At 46.3% G+C, this 23,973-nt stretch overlaps 1 protein-coding gene across 1 annotated transcript in view; it reads left to right on the top strand.

Annotated features, from left to right (window-relative positions):
• Positions 1–23,973, top strand: part of vps13a (vacuolar protein sorting 13 homolog A) — a 381,735-nt gene that overhangs the window by 89,142 nt on the left and 268,620 nt on the right. Inside the window, 5 exon segments of the mRNA XM_084308048.1 lie at positions 2,065–2,236; positions 13,006–13,068; positions 14,912–15,044; positions 15,294–15,388; positions 18,871–19,013. Coding sequence (XP_084164174.1) covers positions 2,065–2,236; positions 13,006–13,068; positions 14,912–15,044; positions 15,294–15,388; positions 18,871–19,013 — 606 coding nt within the window.

A 23,973-nucleotide genomic window follows, 5' to 3' on the forward strand; every position in this document is an offset into this window, starting at 1 on the left:
ACGAGTCGATGAGCAAGCGCTTCTGAATCATAAATGTTTAGTGATTTCAGGCTTTTAAAGAGCTCACGATGTGAACATGTTGATCTTGCTGCCTCACGTGTCTGGAGATACTCTGTAGCACACATTACTCAGTCGTGAAGGCTGGACGCATGCCAACATTCTTCTCCATTCCTGGAAGGTAGCAATATTTTGGATTGATGTTAGTTTTTCAAAAGTAAATAAAAGGTCCATCCAATGGGCGGCTGATTGGCGCAGTGGGCAAGGCGCTCGCCTCTAACGCAGGAGACGCTGGGTTCGAGCCCAGCTCTCGCCGTTGCTACCGGCTGGCCGGTCGTTCATACTAACACAATTGGCAAGTGTTAGAGGGTGGGAAAGCCGGTGTCTGGGGATTTGACGTTGTGGACAGCGACTCCTACAGGTTGGTTTGGTGACGCCGGTGCGACGGAAGCAGGAAGTGATGGGGGAAACGTGAGCCTCCCACGTGTTACTTCTCGCCACTGAGAGTTCGAGCTGCTGCGGCGAAAAGATGCGACAGGCTGCCTCCTCGTGTACCGGAGGGGACACGTGATGCAAGGCTTCTGTCCTCACTACAACCGACCTGTGGGAGGCATAGTCTAGCAACGTTCAAGACAGGGGAGGGAAGAATTGGATACACGAAATTGGGATGGGAGAAAAATAGAAAATGGGGAGAAAAAGTGGATAAAAAAAAAAAAAAGTCCATCCAATGAAATATGATCATTGATTTTCATATAATCTGACTTTCCACCTCCGAGCATTTTACATTCTTCCTATTGTTTGTCAAGTTAAGTTGTTAAATTAAGTTTAGTTAAGTTGAACCTTAATCCCCTCTGGGAAATCCGTCCTCTGCATTTGACCCATCCTACAGTAACTATTCAGGAGCAGTAGTGGGGCAGCCACACAGCCAACTCCGCTTGTAATGCCAGTACCTTGGTCAATGTAGCTAGGAAACCTGTCCTTTGGTGAACTGACGGCTGCTAATACTGCTTCTCTAATTTGTTACGTTATATTTGGTTAATCATAAAGTTATGTCCTGCCTGTTTAATTTCAAAACATTTAAAATCATGGTAGTGAAATACATTCTTCATAAGGGACATATTATGGAAAATGGGTCTTATTCTGTATGAATTTAGTAGTCTGAAATGTTATTTGGCTGCAGAGGGAAAATGACATACTGTTTGTGATGTCATAGGAGGATGAATTGTTGAAGAGATACATAATAATGTTCTCTTTAATGCCGCTTCATGGGTACTTTAATGGAGTTTACAAAGAGCTACAACCCTCAGGCTTTGTTTATGATTAGACAGAACTTTATTTTATGGTTGAGATCAGAGAGGGCTACTGACTGTCTGTGTGTTCTGCCCCTCCCCTCCAGGTGGCTCTATGTGATCAGAGAGGGCTACTGACTGTCTGTGTGTTCTGCCCCTCCCCTCCAGGTGGCTCTATGTGATCAGAGAGGGCTACTGACTGTCTGTGTGTTCTGCCCCTCCCCTCCAGGTGGCTCTATGTGATCAGAGAGGGCTACTGACTGTCTGTGTGTTCTGCCTCTCCCCTCCAGGTGGCTCTATGTGATCAGAGAGGGCTACTGACTGTCTGTGTGTTCTGCCCCTCCCCTCCAGGTGGCTCTATGTGATCAGAGAGGGCTACTGACTGTCTGTGTGTTCTGCCCCTCCCCTCCAGGTGGCTCTATGTGATCAGAGAGGGTTACTGACTGTCTGTGTGTTCTGCCTCTCCCCTCCAGGTGGCTCTATGTGATCAGAGAGGGCTACTGACTGTCTGTGTGTTCTGCCCCTCCCCTCCAGGTGGCTCTATGTGATCAGAGAGGGTTACTGACTGTCTGTGTGTTCTGCCTCTCCCCTCCAGGTGGCTCTATGTGATCAGAGAGGGTTACTGACTGTCTGTGTGTTCTGCCCCTCCCCTCCAGGTGGCTCTATGTGATCAGAGAGGGCTACTGACTGTCTGTGTGTTCTGCCCCTCCCCTCCAGGTGGCTCTATGTGATCAGAGAGGGCTACTGACTGTCTGTGTGTTCTGCCCCTCCCCTCCAGGTGGCTCTATGTGATCACGGGGGTCCTGGAGGTGGATGTGAAACCCCGCCTCCACATGTGGTCGTGGCAGCACATTCAGCGTCACCGGCAGTCCATCAAACGCTACCGGGAGCTCTACAAGACCAAGATCACCAGCAAGAAACCCAGCGAGGAGCTACTCAAAGAACTACAGGTAGGACAGGAGGAGGAGGAGCTACTCGGGTTCCCACGATACCTGGAAAACATGGAAAACATGGAATTTATTTTTTCATTTTCCAGTATGGAAAAGTCATGGAAACTGAGCAAAAGTGAACACTTACATGGAAATTGAAACCTTTGTCCTGGAAAATGTTATTGGATGATGTGTAAAATAGTAATCAAATGAAACCATTGAGCACAGATGAGTTTATAAAAACCCTTTACATGTGAACAGCTTTTAGAGCATGCTCTTGGCATCATATCTGGTATATTGGATGTTGGAATTGATGCAGGCAACCTGGTGATATGGACTTTAAAAGTATAGTTTTGGATTGGTGGACTTCCGGAATAATAACCGAGAACCGTTACTCGCGATCTCAATAGAACGGTCAAATACATGCATTTCCCAGCCAACACAGGAGCCTTGACATCTACAGTGAAACTTCTTATGCAAGTAGCTGTGTTTTAACTGTGTGGTAAACCTGGGTGTATCAACGTTAGTTAGTAAGCAGTGCAATCTTGCTAGCTAGCAGCTTACACTAGAATTGTTGAGGTAATTTTTACCTTGCTTTTAAAATACTAGAACTATGTTTGATCCCCATATGTACTATTTCACTCATTGACTTTTCCTAAAACCGTGTTATTCACAACATTTATGGGAGTTTGTTTTGAATTTGGATTAATTAATGATGGTTAGCAAACACATGCAGTACAATCTTGCTAGCCAACATTCAGCTTTCTAACTAACTAGCTAGTGTTGGCTAGCTTGCATTGATAGCTAACTACCAATACATTTTCACATTAGGCTGTGACATTACTTCTATACTAGTTGACATGACCAGTCTAGTCTTGTTCTACTTTTAACTATTTTGTGATTTTTAAATGATATGATACTAATAATAGGAACATTTGGGGTGAGACATTTTTGAAAAATCATTGATTATGACCATTCATATCTTCAGACTGTAGAGAGGAGGAAGAGGAGTGGAGAGGGGGAGGAGCCAGGAAGGCACAGAAGGAAAGAGGGAGGAGGAAGAGAAGAGGGGCGAAGATGAAAGAGGAGGATAAGAGAGTAGAGGATGACGGAGGAGAACAGTGGATAGGAGTTAAGAAGAGTAGGAAGAGAAGACAGGAGCGGACACGAGAGGGGAGGTGTGGAGAGAAGAGGACAGGATGAGATAGGAGAGGAGTGGAAGAGAGAACATATATCAATCCCAGTGCTCATGTGTCTCAAAGTTCCAGTTCAATAAATTGTTGTTCATCTACAGCAGGGGTCCCCAAACTTTTTCCTGTGAGGGCCACATAACTTTTCCCTTCTCTGGTGGGGGCCGGGGTCAGTTTGTAACAGAAAAAGTGTGCCGATCGCAGGGGTGCCTAAACGTAAACATTTATTGTTTTCCAGAAAGCCACACATAACCAAATATTAATAACCCTTTCCGGGATCTTCACAGAGAAAAAAAATAGTTAGGAAATAAATAATAACGCTATTAATGAAATAAATAACACTATTTATGAAATAAATATACAGCACTACCTACAGACCACCTAGCTCTAGCACAGTGCAGGACACACTCAAAGGTTATCGCACCTCAGAGATGGCAGTGGACATGTATGCCAGGACAAAGGCCATATGTAATGGCCTTGGGATTGAGGAACATACTACCAGCCAAAGGAGGAAGCAGAAAAGGATGGACGAGTATGTAGTTGAGTCATCTTGTGGCACAAGCTCAGACCTCAGCTCAGGAGATCAGCTGAGACAGAGACTGTTCTATCCAGTCCTCGACAGAATGCTGCAAGAGCTTGAGAGCAGGTTCTCATGAGTTGGAGAACAACTTATGAGAGGCATACAGGCATACATGTTATCCAGCCTCAGACCAGTTTCTCTCAGTGGAATTGCTGCAACCCCTCGCCACACATTACAATATCCAACTATTGCCAGAGGAGACCACAGTTGCAAAGTGTTTCCTGGCCAGGACAGGCAGATATGCAGTCCCTACTATCCAAAGTGTCTTTCCCTCCTGGATGATAATAATAATAATAATAATGCATTTTATTTATAAGGCGCTTTTCAGGACACTAAAAAAAAAGTCCACAAATCGGTGAATGAAAAATGTATAGGATCAAATGAAAACTACTACTTACTAAAAATGGATGTTTAAAAGTACTAAAAACCAAAAAAAAAAGATCAAACACTAACAAACATTCAGCACCGACAATGGGGATGCTGCCATCTTAAACAAAAAAAATCTTTATTTTTATTAATTTTTTTTAAAGCTCCGGGGCTCTAGGGGGCCGGGCCAAATGTGGAGGCGGGCCGGATCAGGCCCGCGGGCCGTAGTTTGGGGACCACTGATCTACAGCTTGTTGCATTATTTCATGCATTGATATTATCAATAAGACATAATCTATAAGCATTTACAATGTAGACTTGACTGGCACATCTTTTAAATCAAGTAAGTAGTCAGGTGTCCTAGGGGGTTGTGTGTGTGAGGGGAGGGGGGCGCGGATGCGTCTCTACAATTCGTAGCCGCATTTCTGCAGACCCCTCTCTGATTGGTTGAGGCCATTTCTGCAGACCCCTCTCTGATTGGCCGAGCGCACGCATGCGCATGAGCCGCGACAAGCTCCTCTAGCCAGGAGTCGAAACTCCGTTAAGCTCCAGAGAGAGAGGCTGAAAACCCACAGTTGTTGCCCGACGGATGGGAGCCGAATCCCGGATCCGAGTTTTCTGATGAATAGCCCCAAAACATGGAGGTCGCGAACGCAATTTATACGCATGGAAGTATTGATTACGCCATAACGAATCATTAAAAAAATATACCGTTAACTGGAATATGTTGTGTGTGCCTTTACACATATGTTGGATAGGATTATGTAATTGGTTTGTCATTAAAAACCAATAATAATCGCTCGCCGGCTTCGCTGACCAGAGCTCTCTCAGATTCAAAGTTTTAATTGCAGCCTGCAGCCAATGTGTAACTAGACAGTTACAATATAACATTTATATTAATTAACCCAGTTAATGCCTTAAGAGAAAGAGTCTGGTGGTCAATTGCTACGGAAATGTGTCTTACTAATAATAACTAATTCCTTGGTCAATAGAAGTCTCTGTGATACTTTCTGAATATGATTTGGGAACATCAAATGGGCAGGCCGCGAAATAACAACGTTACAATGTACAGTTTCTGACAGCTGGCTGTGTTGTGAAATGTGCATAACGTTATGAATAAACCGCGAAGTCACGCGAAATAACGTTATAAGCGAATCTGGTAGTACATTTCCAATCAGAGAGGGGCTTCGCTCAACCAATCAGAGAGGGGTCTGCAGAAATGGAGCTCAACCAATCAGAGAGGGGTCTGCAGAAATGGAGCTCAACCAATCAGAGAGGGGTCTGCAGAAATGCGGCTACGAATTGTAGAGACGCGGCGCGGATGGGGGCGGAAAGCTTCAGGGGCCTATAGATCATCACTTAATATAGTACCTGGAAAATCAGGAGGTAGCATGGAAAATGTTTTCAAGGCAAGCGTGGGAACCCAACTACAGGTAGGACAGGAGGAGAAGAGGGTGGGGTGGGTGCAGAGAGAAACTCAATGAGGAGCTACTCAAAGGTTGAGAGGAGGAAGGTAGAGGAGGAAGGTTGAGAGGAGGAAGGGGGAGGAGGATGGTTGAGAGGAGGAAGGTAGAGAGGAGGATGGTAGAGAGGAGGATGGTTGAGAGGAGGATGGTTGAGAGGAGGAAGGTAGAGAGGAGGATGGTTGAGAGGAGGAAGGGAGAGGAGGATGGTTGAGAGGAGGAAGGTGGAGGAGGATGGTTGAGAGGAGGAAGGTTGAGAGGAGGAAGGGAGAGGAGGATGGTTGAGAGGAGGAAGGTGGAGGAGGATGGTTGAGAGGAGGATGGTTGAGAGGAGGAAGGTAGAGGAGGAAGGTTGAGAGGAGGATGGTTGAGAGGAGGAAGGTAGAGGAGGAAGGTTGAGAGGAGGAAGGTAGAGGAGGATGGTTGAGAGGAGGAAGGTGGAGGAGGAAGGTTGAGAGGAGGATGGTTGAGAGGAGGAAGGTAGAGGAGGATGGTTGAGAGGAGGATGGTGGAGGAGGATGGTTGAGAGGAGGAAGGGGGAGGAGGATGGTTGAGAGGAGGAAGGTTGAGAGGAGGAAGGTAGAGGAGGATGGTTGAGAGGAGGAAGGTGGAGGAGGATGGTTGAGAGGAGGAAGGTTGAGAGGAGGAAGGTTGAGAGGAGGAAGGTGGAGGAGGATGGTTGAGAGGAGGAAGGTGGAGGAGGATGGTTGAGAGGAGGAAGGTTGAGAGGAGGAAGGTTGAGAGGAGGAAGGTGGAGGAGGATGGTTGAGAGGAGGAAGGTTGAGAGGAGGAAGGTAGAGGAGGATGGTTGAGAGGAGGAAGGTGGAGGATGGTTGAGAGGAGGAAGGTGGAGGAGGATGGTTGAGAGGAGGAAGGTAGAGGAGGAAGGTGGAGGAGGATGGTTGAGAGGAGGATGGTTGAGAGGAGGAAGGTTGAGAGGAGGAAGGTGGAGAGGAGGAAGGTGGAGGAGGAAGGTTGAGAGGAGGAAGGTGGAGGAGGATGGTTGAGAGGAGGAAGGTTGAGAGGAGGAAGGTTGAGAGGAGGAAGGTTGAGAGGAGGAAGGTGGAGGAGGAAGGTGGAGGAGGAAGGTGGAGGAGGATGGTTGAGAGGAGGAAGGTTGAGAGGAGGATGGTTGAGAGGAGGATGGTTGAGAGGAGGAAGGTGGAGGAGGAAGGTTGAGAGGAGGAAGGTGGAGGAGGAAGGTAGAGGAGGATGGTAGAGGAGGATGGTTGAGAGGAGGATGGTTGAGAGGAGGATGGTTGAGAGGAGGAAGGTAGAGGAGGATGGTTGAGAGGAGGAAGGTAGAGGAGGAAGGTAGAGGAGGATGGTTGAGAGGAGGAAGGTTGAGAGGAGGAAGGTGGAGGAGGATGGTTGAGAGGAGGAAGGTGGAGGAGGAAGGTAGAGGAGGAAGGTAGAGGAGGATGGTTGAGAGGAGGAAGGTTGAGAGGAGGAAGGTGGAGGAGGAAGGTGGAGGAGGATGGTTGAGAGGAGGAAGGTTGAGAGGAGGAAGGTAGAGGAGGATGGTTGAGAGGAGGATGGTTGAGAGGAGGAAGGTGGAGGAGGAAGGTAGAGGAGGATGGTTGAGAGGAGGAAGGTTGAGAGGAGGAAGGTGGAGGAGGATGGTTGAGAGGAGGAAGGTTGAGAGGAGGAAGGTGGAGGATGGTTGAGAGGAGGAAGGTGGAGGAGGATGGTGGAGGAGGATGGTTGAGAGGAGGAAGGTTGAGAGGAGGAAGGTAGAGGAGGATGGTTGAGAGGAGGATGGTTGAGAGGAGGAAGGTGGAGGAGGAAGGTAGAGGAGGATGGTTGAGAGGAGGAAGGTTGAGAGGAGGAAGGTGGAGGAGGATGGTTGAGAGGAGGAAGGTTGAGAGGAGGAAGGTGGAGGATGGTTGAGAGGAGGAAGGTGGAGGAGGAAGGTAGAGGAGGATGGTTGAGAGGAGGATGGTTGAGGAGGATGGTTGAGAGGAGGATGGTTGAGAGGAGGATGGTAGAGGAGGATGGTTGAGAGGAGGATGGTTGAGAGGAGGAAGGTGGAGGAGGAAGGTAGAGGAGGATGGTTGAGGAGGATGGTTGAGAGGAGGATGGTTGAGGAGGAAGGTAGAGGAGGATGGTTGAGAGGAGGAAGGTGGAGGAGGAAGGTAGAGGAGGATGGTTGAGGAGGATGGTTGAGAGGAGGAAGGTAGAGGAGGATGGTTGAGAGGAGGAAGGTGGAGGAGGATGGTTGAGAGGAGGATGGTTGAGGAGGATGGTTGAGGAGGAAGGTAGAGGAGGATGGTTGAGAGGAGGATGGTTGAGGAGGATGGTTGAGAGGAGGATGGTTGAGGAGGATGGTTGAGAGGAGGATGGTTGAGAGGAGGATGGTTGAGGAGGATGGTTGAGAGGAGGATGGTTGAGAGGAGGAAGGTGGAGGAGGAAGGTAGAGGAGGATGGTTGAGAGGAGGATGGTTGAGAGGAGGAAGGTAGAGGAGGATGGTTGAGAGGAGGATGGTTGAGAGGAGGAAGGTGGAGGAGGATGGTTGAGAGGAGGATGGTTGAGAGGAGGAAGGTGGAGGAGGATGGTTGAGAGGAGGATGGTTGAGGAGGATGGTTGAGGAGGAAGGTAGAGGAGGATGGTTGAGAGGAGGATGGTTGAGGAGGATGGTTGAGAGGAGGATGGTTGAGAGGAGGAAGGTGGAGGAGGATGGTTGAGAGGAGGAAGGTTGAGGAGGATGGTTGAGAGGAGGATGGTTGAGGAGGATGGTTGAGAGGAGGATGGTTGAGAGGAGGAAGGTTGAGAGGAGGATGGTTGAGAGGAGGAAGGTGGAGGAGGATGGTTGAGAGGAGGATGGTTGAGAGGAGGAAGGTAGAGGAGGAAGGTTGAGAGGAGGAAGGTGGAGGAGGAAGGTGGAGGAGGAAGGTGGAGGATGGTTGAGAGGAGGAAGGTTGAGAGGAGGAAGGTGGTGGAGGATGGTGGAGGAGGATGGTTGAGAGGAGGAAGGTGGAGGAGGATGGTGGAGGAGGATGGTTGAGAGGAGGAAGGTGGAGGAGGATGGTGGAGGAGGATGGTGGAGGAGGATGGTTGAGAGGAGGAAGGTGGAGGAGGATGGTGGAGGAGGAAGGTTGAGAGGAGGATGGTTGAGAGGAGGATGGTTGAGAGGAGGAAGGTGGAGGAGGAAGGTGGAGGAGGATGGTTGAGAGGAGGATGGTTGAGAGGAGGATGGTTGAGAGGAGGAAGGTTGAGAGGAGGAAGGTGGTGGAGGATGGTTGAGAGGAGGAAGGTTGAGGAGGAAGGTGGAGGAGGAAGGTGGAGGAGGATGGTTGAGAGGAGGATGGTTGAGAGGAGGATGGTTGAGGAGGAAGGTAGAGGAGGAAGGTTGAGAGGAGGAAGGTTGAGAGGAGGAAGGTGGAGGAGGATGGTGGAGGAGGAAGGTAGAGGAGGATGGTTGAGAGGAGGAAGGTAGAGGAGGATGGTTGAGAGGAGGAAGGTTGAGAGGAGGAAGGTGGAGGAGGAAGGTGGAGGATGGTTGAGAGGAGGAAGGTTGAGAGGAGGAAGGTGGAGGAGGATGGTTGAGAGGAGGAAGGTTGAGAGGAGGAAGGTGGAGGAGGAAGGTGGAGGATGGTTGAGAGGAGGAAGGTGGAGGAGGAAGGTAGAGGAGGATGGTTGAGAGGAGGAAGGTTGAGAGGAGGAAGGTGGAGGAGGAAGGTGGAGGATGGTTGAGAGGAGGAAGGTTGAGAGGAGGAAGGTGGAGGATGGTTGAGAGGAGGAAGGTTGAGAGGAGGAAGGTGGAGGAGGATGGTTGAGAGGAGGAAGGTTGAGAGGAGGAAGGTGGAGGAGGAAGGTGGAGGATGGTTGAGAGGAGGAAGGTGGAGGAGGAAGGTAGAGGAGGAAGGTTGAGAGGAGGAAGGTGGAGGAGGAAGGTAGAGGAGGATGGTTGAGAGGAGGATGGTTGAGAGGAGGAAGGTGGAGGAGGAAGGTAGAGGAGGATGGTTGAGAGGAGGAAGGTGGAGGAGGAAGGTAGAGGAGGATGGTTGAGAGGAGGAAGGTGGAGGAGGAAGGTAGAGGAGGATGGTTGAGAGGAGGAAGGTTGAGAGGAGGAAGGTGGAGGAGGAAGGTTGAGAGGAGGATGGTTGAGAGGAGGAAGGTAGAGGAGGATGGTTGAGAGGAGGATGGTTGAGAGGAGGAAGGTGGAGGAGGATGGTTGAGAGGAGGATGGTTGAGAGGAGGATGGTTGAGAGGAGGAAGGTTGAGAGGAGGAAGGTGGAGGAGGAAGGTAGAGGAGGATGGTTGAGAGGAGGATGGTTGAGAGGAGGAAGGTAGAGGAGGATGGTTGAGAGGAGGAAGGTGGAGGAGGAAGGTGGAGGAGGAAGGTAGAGAGGAGGAAGGTGGAGGAGGAAGGTAGAGGAGGATGGTTGAGAGGAGGAAGGTGGAGGAGGAAGGTAGAGGAGGATGGTTGAGAGGAGGAAGGTGGAGGAGGAAGGTGGAGGAGGAAGGTAGAGGAGGAAGGTTGAGGAGGATGGTTGAGAGGAGGAAGGTGGAGGAGGAAGGTGGAGGAGGAAGGTAGAGAGGAGGAAGGTAGAGGAGGATGGTTGAGAGGAGGAAGGTAGAGGAGGATGGTTGAGAGGAGGAAGGTGGAGGAGGAAGGTGGAGGAGGAAGGTGGAGGATGGTTGAGAGGAGGAAGGTAGAGGAGGATGGTTGAGAGGAGGAAGGTGGAGGAGGAAGGTGGAGGAGGAAGGTGGAGGATGGTTGAGAGGAGGAAGGTTGAGAGGAGGAAGGTGGAGGAGGATGGTTGAGAGGAGGAAGGTTGAGAGGAGGAAGGTTGAGAGGAGGAAGGTAGAGGAGGATGGTGGAGGAGGAAGGTTGAGAGGAGGAAGGTTGAGAGGAGGAAGGTTGAGAGGAGGAAGGTGGAGGAGGAAGGTGGAGGAGGAAGGTGGAGGATGGTTGAGAGGAGGAAGGTAGAGGAGGATGGTTGAGAGGAGGAAGGTGGAGGAGGAAGGTGGAGGAGGAAGGTGGAGGATGGTTGAGAGGAGGAAGGTTGAGAGGAGGAAGGTGGTGGAGGATGGTTGAGAGGAGGAAGGTGGAGGAGGAAGGTGGAGGAGGATGGTTGAGAGGAGGAAGGTAGAGGAGGATGGTTGAGAGGAGGAAGGTGGAGGAGGAAGGTGGAGGAGGATGGTTGAGAGGAGGAAGGTGGAGGAGGAAGGTGGAGGAGGATGGTTGAGAGGAGGAAGGTGGAGGAGGAAGGTGGAGGAGGATGGTTGAGAGGAGGAAGGTTGAGAGGAGGAAGGTAGAGGAGGATGGTTGAGAGGAGGATGGTTGAGGAGGATGGTTGAGAGGAGGATGGTTGAGGAGGATGGTTGAGAGGAGGAAGGTAGAGGAGGAAGGTGGAGGAGGATGGTTGAGAGGAGGAAGGTAGAGGAGGATGGTTGAGAGGAGGATGGTTGAGAGGAGGAAGGTAGAGGAGGATGGTTGAGGAGGAAGGTAGAGAGGAGGAAGGTAGAGAGGAGGAAGGTAGAGGAGGATGGTTGAGAGGAGGATGGTTGAGAGGAGGAAGGTAGAGAGGAGGAAGGTAGAGGAGGATGGTTGAGAGGAGGATGGTTGAGAGGAGGAAGGTAGAGAGGAGGAAGGTAGAGGAGGAAGGTTGAGAGGAGGATGGTTGAGAGGAGGATGGTTGAGAGGAGGATGGTTGAGAGGAGGAAGGTTGAGAGGAGGAAGGGGGAGGAGGAAGGTTGAGAGGAGGAAGGTAGAGGAGGATGGTTGAGAGGAGGAAGGTTGAGGAGGAAGGTGGAGGAGGATGGTTGAGAGGAGGAAGGTTGAGAGGAGGATGGTTGAGAGGAGGAAGGTTGAGAGGAGGAAGGGGGAGGAGGATGGTTGAGAGGAGGAAGGTATTTTCTTCTATCTGTCCTCTGGTTTCCCCAGTCTCTCCTCTGAAGACCTAAAAGGGGAATACCACCCATTTTAGTAATTCACATGTTATTCTTCTGCCCCAGAACAGTCCAGTCAGTATTTGTGAACATGCAACACTCTCGCCTGAAGCTTGAAATCAGAGGGAGTAACCCTCCAATCTGTGATGTAACTGTAATGTAACATCTGGGACTGCTCCATAGAAAACAAATGTGGATCTGACTTTATGTGTGTGTGAGCTCTTCCAATGAGGTTTGGATTCTGGTTCAGACCTTCTAGCACTAGCCACGAAAAAGGTATTAAATTATATTCAAAGTGGTCTTAAATAGGTCTTAAATGTAAACCTGCAGGAAACTTGTCACTGCTGTGGACAGGTAGTCATTGCTGTTGACAGGTAGTTATTGCTGTTGACAGGTAGTTATTGCTGTTGACATGTAGTTATTGCTGTTGACAGGTAGTTATTGCTGTTGACATGTAGTTATTGCTGTGGACAGGTAGTCATTGCTGTTGACAGGTAGTTATTGCTGTTGACAGGTAGTTATTGCTGTTGACAGGTAGTCATTGCTGTTGACAGGTAGTTATTGCTGTTGACAGGTAGTCATTGCTGTTGACAGGTAGTCATTGCTGTTGACAGGTAGTCATTGCTGTTGACAGGTAGTCATTGCTGTTGACAGGTAGTCATTGCTGTTGACAGGTAGTCATTGCTGTTGACAGGTAGTTATTGCTGTGGACAGGTAGTTATTGCTGTGGACAGGTAGTTATTGCTGTTGACAGGTAGTTATTGCTGTTGACAGGTAGTTATTGCTGTGGACAGGTAGTTATTGCTGTTGACAGGTAGTTATTGCTGTTGACAAGTAGTTATTGCTGTGGACAGGTAGTTATTGCTGTTGACAGGTAGTTATTGCTGTTGACAGGTAGTTATTGCTGTGGACAGGTAGTTATTGCTGTTGACAGGTAGTTATTGCTGTTGACAAGTAGTTATTGCTGTGGACAAGTAGTTATTGCTGTTCACAGGTAGTTATTGCTGTTGACAGGTAGTTATTGCTGTTGACAGGTAGTTATTGCTGTTGACGGGTAGTTATTGCTGTTGACAGGTAGTTATTGCTGTTGACAGGTAGTTATTGCTGTTGACAGGTAGTTATTGCTGTTGACAGGTAGTTATTGCTGTTGACAGGTAGTTATTGCTGTGGACAGGTAGTTATTGCTGTGGACAGGTAGTTATTGCTGTGGACAGGTAGTTATTGCTGTTGACGGGTAGTTATTGCTGTTGACAGGTAGTCACTGATAACTGCATTGTCTCCTCTGTCTCTTCTAGGAGCCGGAGAGGACTCTAGATGTCTTTAACATCACCCTGGCCAGGCAGCAGGCTGAGATGGAGGTAAGGTCACCCTCTGATTCATCACTGGTGAAACGACACTCATCACTCATCCCATGGTTGGTGGCTCTCTGCATTTCACTATGAGGCCTTTAGCTCATGGAATGAACTCAACAGTCCTTAAAGCTTGAGATTCTCCCTTCTGTTGCATAGTTTAAAACATTGATCTCCAACCTTTGTCAATCAAGTTGTACATGTTTTAATTTATTTGTTATCCTTGCTTTTTGCCTCATCTAAGTTAGTTGTCTTATTGTTGTGATTGTATATGCTTTTTTTTAAGTTTAAATATAGGTTTGAAATTAAATTACCTTGCTGATCCCCAGTTGGAATATGCAACGCTAGCTACATATCATAGTTGTAATGCAACGCTAGCTATATATCACAGTTTTGATTTGATTTGATTTGATCTTTATTTATCTCGAACAACCATAAACACACAAACTTGAAATAACAAAAAATAACTAAAACTAAATAATTTTTTTTATAAGAAACTAAATAAAATACAAATAAAATATATCTTCCTAGACATGGAAGCAATTGTCAACATAGCTCAAGACAAATGGTTTTGTTCGAGAAGGGACAGAAAGAAGCAAAGCTTATCTGGTCCTGCCCCTTCCTTACAATATCATATTAATATGTAATAAGTTAAGTTATCTATCAATATCAAAAATAGTATAACTATCCACTACACTACAGTTGTAATGCAACGCTAGCTAAGTGAATTGTATCCTTTTAAATGCCCTTTTAAAATGAAAAATAGTGCTTGGAAAAGTACTTGAAAGTAATTGAATTTAATTTTGCAATGTCTGTGGGAACCCTGTACATATCACAGTTGTAATGCAACGCTAGCTACATATCATAGTTGGAATATGCAACATTAGCTACATATCACTGTTGTAATGCAACGCTAGCTACATAGTTGGAATATGCAACATTAGCTACATATCACTGTTGTAATGCAACGCTAGCTACATATCTTACTTACTTTTACTTATCCTCTTCGTCCCGGTTGGGGCATAGCTACATATCACAGTTAGGCAAATGAATAGTTAGTGAGCTGAAGTTCCCTCGGATGACAGTAGTACAGTATGTCTTCATGTTACTTCCTCGGAAGCATTCTATATTGCCTAAACATTACATTTGGGCCACTTATTTTTCAAACACTCACCCCGAAGTTGTTGAAATGGTTTAATTTGTCTGGGGATACATCTGTCCCCAAATGCTGACATTTTTAATCAAATGCGACTTTTAGTGAAAATAAAGATTTTCTACATTTGAATCAAGATGTCACTGTTCAGTTTTTCAATACTTTCTATAGATGTAAACAAAACAGTGTGTTACCCACACATGTGCACTGTGCATTACACACCTTCCTGAACAAAGCAACAGTACGGCTCTGTGACTTGTTATAACCCTTTTATTTGACAACTATGGACTTCTATGACTTGGGGATATACTCTGGTGTTGGCTAGATGGACAGGTGGACCATACTTGTAAGTAGGAGAAACGCATTAGATTGTGGTCTTGACGATAAGAAAATAATATTTACACTGGAATAGAAAAAGGAGCGTCTGTATTTTTAACTATATTGAAAACAATACTTTTTCTAAATACTGTGGTTCACTACACCTTAACACCATGATACCACCCAGGCCTAGTGTCTATATACTGATGTTTAAACTGTATTTATTCAGCAGTGGTAGACCTCCACAGTAAGAACCATATACATGTATACAGTACCAGTCAAAAGTTTGGACACACCTTCTCATTCAGTTCAATGAGAAACTGTTTTCTCAATTTCCTCTCAAAACGTAGTAAAAAATGTATCTCATTTGTCTCTCTCAAGGCCAGCAAGGCGGGGCTGAGGATCTACCGACCAGGGATGAAGGTGGAGGAAGAGGAGTCCCAGGGATGGCTCAGCTGGATGTGGAACTTGGGAGGAGAGGCTGAGTGCGAGGCTAAAGACGTTAAATCTGGAGGTAGGGTACAGATCTATAATCAATATTAATCAATTATCAACTAGGGAGGAGAGGATGAGAGCTAGGCTAAAGAGGTTCAATCTGGAGGTAGAATACAGATCTATAATCAATATCAATCAATTATCAACTAAGGAGTAGAGGATGAGAGCTACTGTAGGCTAAAGATGTTAAATCTGGAGGTAGGGTACGGTACAGATCTATAATCAATCTATGTATCTCTGTGTATCTCTGTGTATATTATAACCTCAGGGTTTGACGGGCTGATGACACCAGCTGAGAAGACCAAACTCTACACTGCCATTGGATACAGCGAGGCAGCAGTCAATCACAACCTGCCAAAGGATGTGAGTGGCTACCTCACTAAGGCCCACCTACCAGCTCCGTTTTTCAATCCATTGAAACGTTATTGTCAACATTAAACTGGTCAACTTGGACACTTTGATTATACATCGCTCACACACACACACACACGCACACGCACACACACACACACACACGAAATGTTTATTTATGTCCACATGAACAGAAGTACAAGGAGGCCTCATACAAAGGACATAAACAATGCGAGTGCAGTCAGAAAATTATGAAAGAACAGTCAGGTACAAGGTGCATGGATGGCAGAATCATGGGAAAAGGTAACGTCTCCTCCAAATTGAGCGGCTTCCTATAATTGCTGATACTGAGCAGTACCTGGCTAACTGCTTGGCCTTCCTTTTGGGGAGACCGGCTATTTGTAGGCCCCTCACAACCAACTTGTGCACATGCCCTAGGCTGCCAAAGAAAAAAATTTGGAGTTTACATTTGTAGCCTAGCTCTGAGATGGTCTGCTGTAGCTGTTGGTATTTCAGCATTTTGGTTAGGAAGGCTTCTTCTAAGCTGTAGTCAAAAGTACAGCCAACCTCAAGAATGGACACCTCCCTAAGGTGTTCATTTACCACAAATACATCAGGGGTGTTAGCTGTAATATTAGAGAACATGGAATTATCATTGCACAGGTTGAACATGCTTGGCTTCACAGTAGAATGCTTAAACAGCGTGATGGAGGACCTAAAAATAGAAGAGATATCTTTCGCTATCAAATCTACTATTCTGCCATGCCTACTTATGTAGAGGCCCCTGTATTAGGGCTGGGCGATAAAACAATAACGATAACTATCGCGATAAATTATTTCCTCGGAATAAACATGAAACGTTGTCGCAAAGTTTCGATATCGATTTTCCAAGCTTGGATATGAGCACACGCACTAACAACCAATCAGTGAAGGAGATGGCCGACAGCGGAAGGAGACGTAGAGGGGTAGGACTCGAGTAGTAAACAAGGCTGGCTAGGATAATTAGCTTGCACGGCGCTATTTTATAGTTTACGTGCCGAGTGGGTGTGTGGCGTGAATTCTGAGGCCACGGTTATAGTAGTGTGGGGTATACGGTGGACGTCGTTGCAATGTATTGGGGCGGAACAGAGTATTTTAGGGTCATATTTAGTACATTGTCATGGGATACACCGCTTGCTCCTGCTAACTGCTAACTGCTAACGTGCGCGGACTGATGACGACATCAACTCGAGACATTCGCAGCAGCAAAACAAGTCTATTAACACTTTGAGCGCCCGCCGGGTTTTCCTTTTTACCGGCTGAATGCCACCATCGGCGCCAATGTTAACGTTAATATCGCCTAATCTATGTTTTAAATTATGGCTATGTGTCTAATCTGCCCATCGCATTATCAAAGAATATTTTCCAGTCAGTGCTGTCAAGGCAGATTGTTTTTTTATAGCGGCATTTCCGTTTCAGAGCATTTAGAAAAGCACCCGTTTTCAGATAAAAAACAGCCCATTCTGGAGCATTCTATGAAAATCGCCTTTTACTGGAATATTCCACAACGTTGATATTCGTCTGCCTTTTTATGAATCGTTTTCAAATAAATGCTAGATGATCAATATTATACGTGCACGCAAGCACATTCGAGCCGCGCACGGATAATCGCCCCGTTGATTTCCTCTCTGACTTTTACAGTGAAACCGAAAGAAGACATTTCACAAAACAGCTTATAACTTCATCAAACTTACTCTGATTATCCTAACACTGATAACATAGAGTCCTTACCTGACATCAGATGGTATCCAACTGGTATATTCCAATTCCTGATCACCCTTTGAAAAAATCGATACGTGTATGGATCCAACGCGATACAGTAGAACTCCATGATCCGCGGGGATCTGAGGTTCCAGAATGAACTGTGGTAACCCCGGCTGGATCAGTGGACTGGAAAATGTGGAGTACCGGATTTTTTTCCCCATTCATTTTCATTGAGTCCATTCCAAAATCACTTATGTCATCTGGGAGACGACAGGGGGCGCTTTTTTCCACAATCATCGCCGGCGCCGCTCGGCTATACTCGGGTAGGCTCGGGTGATGCAATATGATTTCAGATCGCTAAAAAAAAAAAAAAAAAAAGATTCAGAGAAATCTCGTGAGTGGCTTTCAACCACCTATAGAAAAACACGAGATATCTCGTGAGTGGCACGGAAAGTGTTAATAGCCCGTCCATCGGCGCCGGGCATAAGAAGTTAATTAAACTTGACAGACATTATATCGACGATAATTATCGATATCGAGTTATATGAATATAATTTTATCGCGATAACGTTTTTGGCCATATCGCCCAGCCCTACCCTGTATACATGGCAACCATTTAAGAGACACACACACACACACACACACACACACACACACACACAGAGTCGACTGTCGGGATTAACACAAACAGAACATGTATATACTAGGGCTGTCACATTATTTTCGAATTTAATTTCGAATTTACATAAAAACACGAGATTCGAACTTGAAGGGAGAAATTCGAACTTGAAAAAAAATATATATATTATAATAATAATTATAATATTTAAAAAAGAAAATGTTCACTGTGCTGAAAATAATGATACCAAACATACCATGGTAAAAAAAAGTTGCCAAAACTTTGAAAATAGCTTACTTTTTTTAGGTTTTTATTTTAATTTTTTTTACACTGAAATTCAAATTCGAACTTGTCTACAATTCTGCAAAGAATTTCGAATTACATTTTTTGTTAATGTGACAGCCCTAGTATACTGTACGTCCAAAATCATCAAACCTTCACTTTGAGGAACACTGTGCCATGTGAAAACTTTTTTCCTTTGTGGTGTTTCTGTGTTTAACCTCTTCCTCTGGTGTTTCTTTTTTTTTATCCACTTTTTCTCCTATTTTTCTATTTTTCTCTCATCCCAATTTAGCCGTGCCAATTCTCCCCTCCCCTGTCTTGAACGTTGCTCGCATATGCCCCCCACTGGTCGGTTGTAGGGAGGATAGAAGCCTTGCATCACATGTCCCCTCTGATACATGTGGAGGCAGCCTGTCGCATCTTTTCACCTGCCAGCGCGGACTCTCATTTGGCGAGGTGTAACGTATGGGAGGCTCACACCACCCCCGCTATTTTCCTGTCTCTGCTGTGCAGGCGTCCGCCAGCCGACCTGTAGGAGTCGCTGTCCACAACGTCCAGATTACCACCCATCGACTTCCACCCGCTAACTCTGCCAATTGAGTTAGTATGACGGTCGGCCCAAGCCGACAGCCTGAGTCTCTTGCGTTGGTGACAAGCACAATGTCCGCTGCGCCACCCAGCCGCCTTCCTCTGGTGTTTCTGTGTTTAAACCTCTCCTCTTCCTCTGTTGTGTTTGTTTGTTTAGACCTCTGCTCATCTGATGCGTCAGTGTGTTTTATCGTCTCCTCTTCCTCTGTGGTGTTTCTGTGTGTTTAACCATCTCTTCTTCTGGTGTTTCTGTGTGTTTCAGTTTGAGGACATGAAGGTGGACTTCCATATGGAGAAGCTGTCAATGTCCATCAAAGACCAGAAGGACAAGAACGAGCTCATCAAGATAACGGTTGAGGATTTGAAGTCCACGTTGACCCAGAGACCAGGAGCACAGGCCATCAAGTAGGTTCTGGTCCAGTCTGTTAACACATTCGGGGCCATTGGGATCCGTCTAATCGCACTTTATACGGCCAGCTTATCATAACAACCTTTCATTGTGCGTGAGGCTGTTTGTAGAGCTAAATCTATACTTTATATTATTGCTATCTGTCCATTGTCATTGTCAATTGACACTATAAACCGTCCCTTCAATATGCCTTAAATAAAGGGCGGCTACGTGGTGTAGTGGGCAAGGCACTCGCCACGAAATGCTGGAGACGCTGGGCTCGTCAGTTCGAGCCCAGCGCTCCACATTTGCTTTCAGTTTAGCTGGTCGTCCGTACTAATACACATTGGCCGTATTAGGGGGTGGGAAACTGATGGGTGGGGATCGGGCGTTGTGGACAGCGACTCCTACAGGTCGGTTGGTGCGCCTGCGCAGTAGAATCAGGAAGTGTCGGGGGCAGCGTGAGCCTCCCACGCGTTACTCCTCGCCACTGAGAGATCGAGCTGCGCAGGTGAAAAGATGCGACTGCTGTTACCTCAAGTACCGGAGGGGACTTGTGCTATGTATGACTTAGTCCACATTGCAGCCGGCTTGTGGGAGGCAAGAAACAGCGTCCGTGACAGGGGAGGGTTGAATTGGATGATACGAAATTGGGATGGGAGAAAAATATAGAAAAATGGGAGAAAAAGTGGATTAAAAAGAAAAGAAAAAAAATTCCTTAAATAAATTTTTTTTCATCAATACGTTCCCATTTTATAGCCTCGTGAATATGAACGTTATAGCAGAATGTTCTGGGGTATTTCCTGGAAGGCGAGTTACAAGGCGCTAAGCTAATAACGTTAAATCGAATGGCGTTTCGGCTATAGACAAGCTAGAGCTAAAATTCAAAGTGCATATTATCGGTATCATGGTCCACCATGAATGCATGAAAGGGGGGGAGGGGCGGGGGACGTCGTTTCTGATGATTGATTACCTATAACGGCATTAGCCTCATTCGCTGACCGGGTGGATGCCTATCAAAGCAAGGCCCGACCAGGCTGAAATTTACGTCAAATCGCTCTTACCTGTGGCCGGTTGGACTGCAAAAAGGATTTCCCAGTTATCGATCGCCATCTGGTAGATCCATATGTCCATTAGCTGATGCTATATTCCTTTACTGCATACTGAATTCAGCGTCCCAAAAACTATTCCAGCCGATCGGCTACATGCATACCTTTAGGCTAACAGAAAAGTCCATTCATGATAAAAATTTTAAAAAACACCGGTCTGTAACAGGCAACACTGCATTATCGAGACAGCGCCCCTACGAGGATCTGGCCGGTAATGCACTTTTCCGAATTCCAAGAGTAGGGTAAATCTGCAGTGCCGCTCGGTGACATTGAGTAGGATATTACAATGGAATAAAAGCCAAAACAACAAAGCCCTCAAGCGTTGGATCCGAAACACGTATATATACGTGGTTGGCCCCGAATGTGTTAAGACATTATAGACATCAAGTATGTTAAGACATTATAGACATCAAGTAGGTTAAAACATCTTTATATAACACTAGCTCTCTTGTTGATACTGTCTTTATAAAACACTAGTGTTCTTGTTGATAACTGTCTTTATAAAACACTAGTGTTCTTGTTGATAAGTCTTTATAAAACACTAGTTGTAACTGAGGGGTACAATTCCCTGACTGTATTACTAGATATGATACTTACTACCACTACCTTTGTACTTAATATTCGGCCACCCAGTACTCGGCATAAATATATTATGATGAACACTGTCACGTAGATGAAACGGATCCAACACAAATGTACGAATTAGAAATAGGTCTTTATTTCTACACAGCGATGGTGTGTAGAGCAAGCACTTAATCAAATCAATCACATTTATGAATGGGAATTAGTATGCACTTTTATGGCAAGAGTATTCGTCGGTATATCAATAGAGAATGTCCAATCTCTGAAGGCGCAGGTGGTACATATACGACCTGGAATAGTTAAGGAATAACAGCAATGATACTTTAATGATTATAGACTGGATACACTAGGGGGGGTTAATCCGGTCGCTTGTAAGCCGACAGGAGTAGGAAGGGGGGGGGGGTAGAGTCCGGCTGCCTCATCCGGCCAAGGGTATCCCAGGTGAACCCACTGTAGTGCCGTTCAATGCGCCGGCGATCCTTGGACCGCAGATGAAAGCAGATGGACTCTTTGTGGGCCGGCGTCCTCCGGTCCACGGAGGAGAGACGTGAAGCGACCTCGTCTTGCAGAGCGTCTCCTCACCTTGTGTCCTCTCCAGGGGGGGGGGTTCCAACACACGGCAGTGTCGGGGGTCTTTATCCATGGAATAATCAACGTATACAAAGCATAATCCGTGCCTGGGAAGGCGGGCTGTCGTCGGTAGAATAATCCGGTATACAGGTCCACTCGCTCGTCGGCTCTGGGGCTCCTCGGGTGCAATCTCACATGGGGTCAATCATCCTGGATAAGCAGCCAGTTTTCTGCCCGAAACGATGGGGTGCTGACTACGGTAGTATTCTCACCGCACGAAGCACTATATATTAACAGACTATTATTAGCTTAATAGACTACGTCCAACTCGACGATATAGTGCCAAATATGACTATTCAAATATTAATATACACGATGTCTCAATACCGATGGTAGGCCGAACTTGGCCTTACTCCCACACGTGGCGTCGCGGGGAGGCTTTACGTCTGTGACTCTATTGGAGGGTAAGAAACTGGACTGAAAAGGAAGTCCTACTTTAGTAGCGCAGTATATATACGCACTATGAACAAATAGTCCCATTAGTGGTGCGGTAGCCAGATTCCTACGCGGAACTAGGACTTGTTCGTACATGTTGAGCGGTACGTTTGAACTGGGTCTGGGGGGTATGGCAGCCTGGCACCAAGGTCTCGACCAATAGTAGAATGGAGACTATTATGGGATGTTCAGTAGGCTAGAATGGATATTCAATGCATATTGTACAAGGAATATACAAGGGATATCAAGGAATATTAGAGAATATACAAATACAATTAAATATATATATATAATAAATATATATATTCGGTTTAATCTGGCCCTTCACAACACTAGTGCTTATCGTTACGTTACGTGGCTATCGTTCCGGGAGCTAACGTTGGTACCTGGCTGGTGCTGGCTAACTGGCTATCGTTCCGGGAGCTAATGTCGGTACCTGGCTGGTGCTGGCTAACTAACTGGCTAATCGTTCCGGGAGCTAACGTCGGTACCTGGCTGGTGCTGGCTAACTAACTGGCTAATCGTTCCGGGAGCTAACGTCAGTACCTGGCTGGTGCTGGCTAACTAACTGGCTAATCGTTCCGGGAGCTAACGTCGGTACCTGGCTGGTGCTGGCTAACTAACTGGCTAATCTTTCCGGGAGCTAACGTCGGTACCTGGCTGGTGCTGGCTAACTAACTGGCTAATCGTTCCGGGAGCTAACGTCGGTACCTGGCTGGTGCTGGCTAACTAACTGGCTAATCGTTCCGGGAGCTAACGTCGGTACCTGGCTGGTGCTGGCTAACTAACTGGCTAATTGTTCCGGGAGCTAACGTCGGTACCTGGCTGGCACTGGCCAACTAACTGGCTAATCGTTCCGGGAGCTAACGTCGGTACCTGGCTGGCGCTGGCTAACTAACTGGCTAATCGTTCCGGGAGCTAACGTCGGTACCTGGCTGGCGCTGGCTAACTAACTGGCTAATCGTTCCGGGAGCTAACGTCGGTACCTGGCTGGCGCTGGCTAACTAACTGGCTAATCGTTCCGGGAGCTAACGTCGGTACTTGGCTGGCGCTGGCTAACTAACTGGCTAATCGTTCCGGGAGCTAACGTCGGTACCTGGCTGGTGCTGGCTAACTAACTGGCTAATCGTTCCGGGAGCTAACATCGGTACCTGGCTGGTGCTGGCTAACTAACTGGCTAATCGTTCCGGGAGATAACGTCGGTACCTGGCTGGCGCTGGCTATCGTTCTGTGATTTGTTTACTTGGTAACACGGGTTGCTAAGAAATGTAGGTTCGAGGTTGAAGGAACGGCCCTAATGTCAACGTGTTTCAATATAAGCGTTATGTATGGTGATAACGAGTATATTGTTAGCTCCGTCCGCCCGCCGATGAATATGAAAGTCATACCGTCATAATACCCATACCGGGGTATTATGTCAGCAAGGTATGACGGTATGAAAAAAATGATACCGCCCAAGCCTACTGTCTTTATAAAACACTAGTGCTCTTGTTGACACTGTCTTTATAAAACACTAGCTTTCTTGTTGATACTGTCTTTATAAAACACTAGTGCTCTTGTTGATAACTCTTTATAAAACACTAGTGTTCTTGTTGATACTGTCTTTATAAAACACTAGTGCTCTTGTTGATAACTGTCTTTATAAAACACTAGTGTTCTTGTTGATACTGTCTTTATAAAACACTAATGTTCTTGTTGATAACTGTCTTTATAAAACAAGGTGCTCTTGATACTGTCTTTATAAAACTAGGGATCTTGTTGATACTGTCTTTATAAAACACTAGTGCTCTTGTTGATACTGTCTTTATAAAACACTAGTGCTCTTGTTGATACTGTCTTTATAAAACAGTGCTCTTGTTGATACTGTCTTTATAAAACACTAGTGCTCTTGTTGATACTGTCTTTATAAAATATTAGTGCTCTTGTTGATACTGTCTTTATAAAACACTAGTGCTCTTGTTGATAACTGTCTTTATAAAACACTAGTGCTCTTGTTGATACTGTCTATAAAACACTAGTGTTCTTGTTGATAACTGTATAAAACACTAGCTCTCTTGTTGACACTGTCTTTATAAAACACTAGTGCTTTTGTTGATAACTGTCTTTATAAAACACTAGCTCTCTTGTTGATACTGTCTTTATAGAACTAGTGATCTTGTTGATACTGTCTTTATAAAACTAGTGATCTTGTTGATACTGTATTTATAAAACACTAGCTCTC

Source organism: Notolepis coatsorum (assembly GCF_963971535.1).
Source record: "Notolepis coatsorum genome assembly, chromosome: 1".
Taxonomy (NCBI): Eukaryota; Metazoa; Chordata; class Actinopteri; order Aulopiformes; family Paralepididae; genus Notolepis; species Notolepis coatsorum.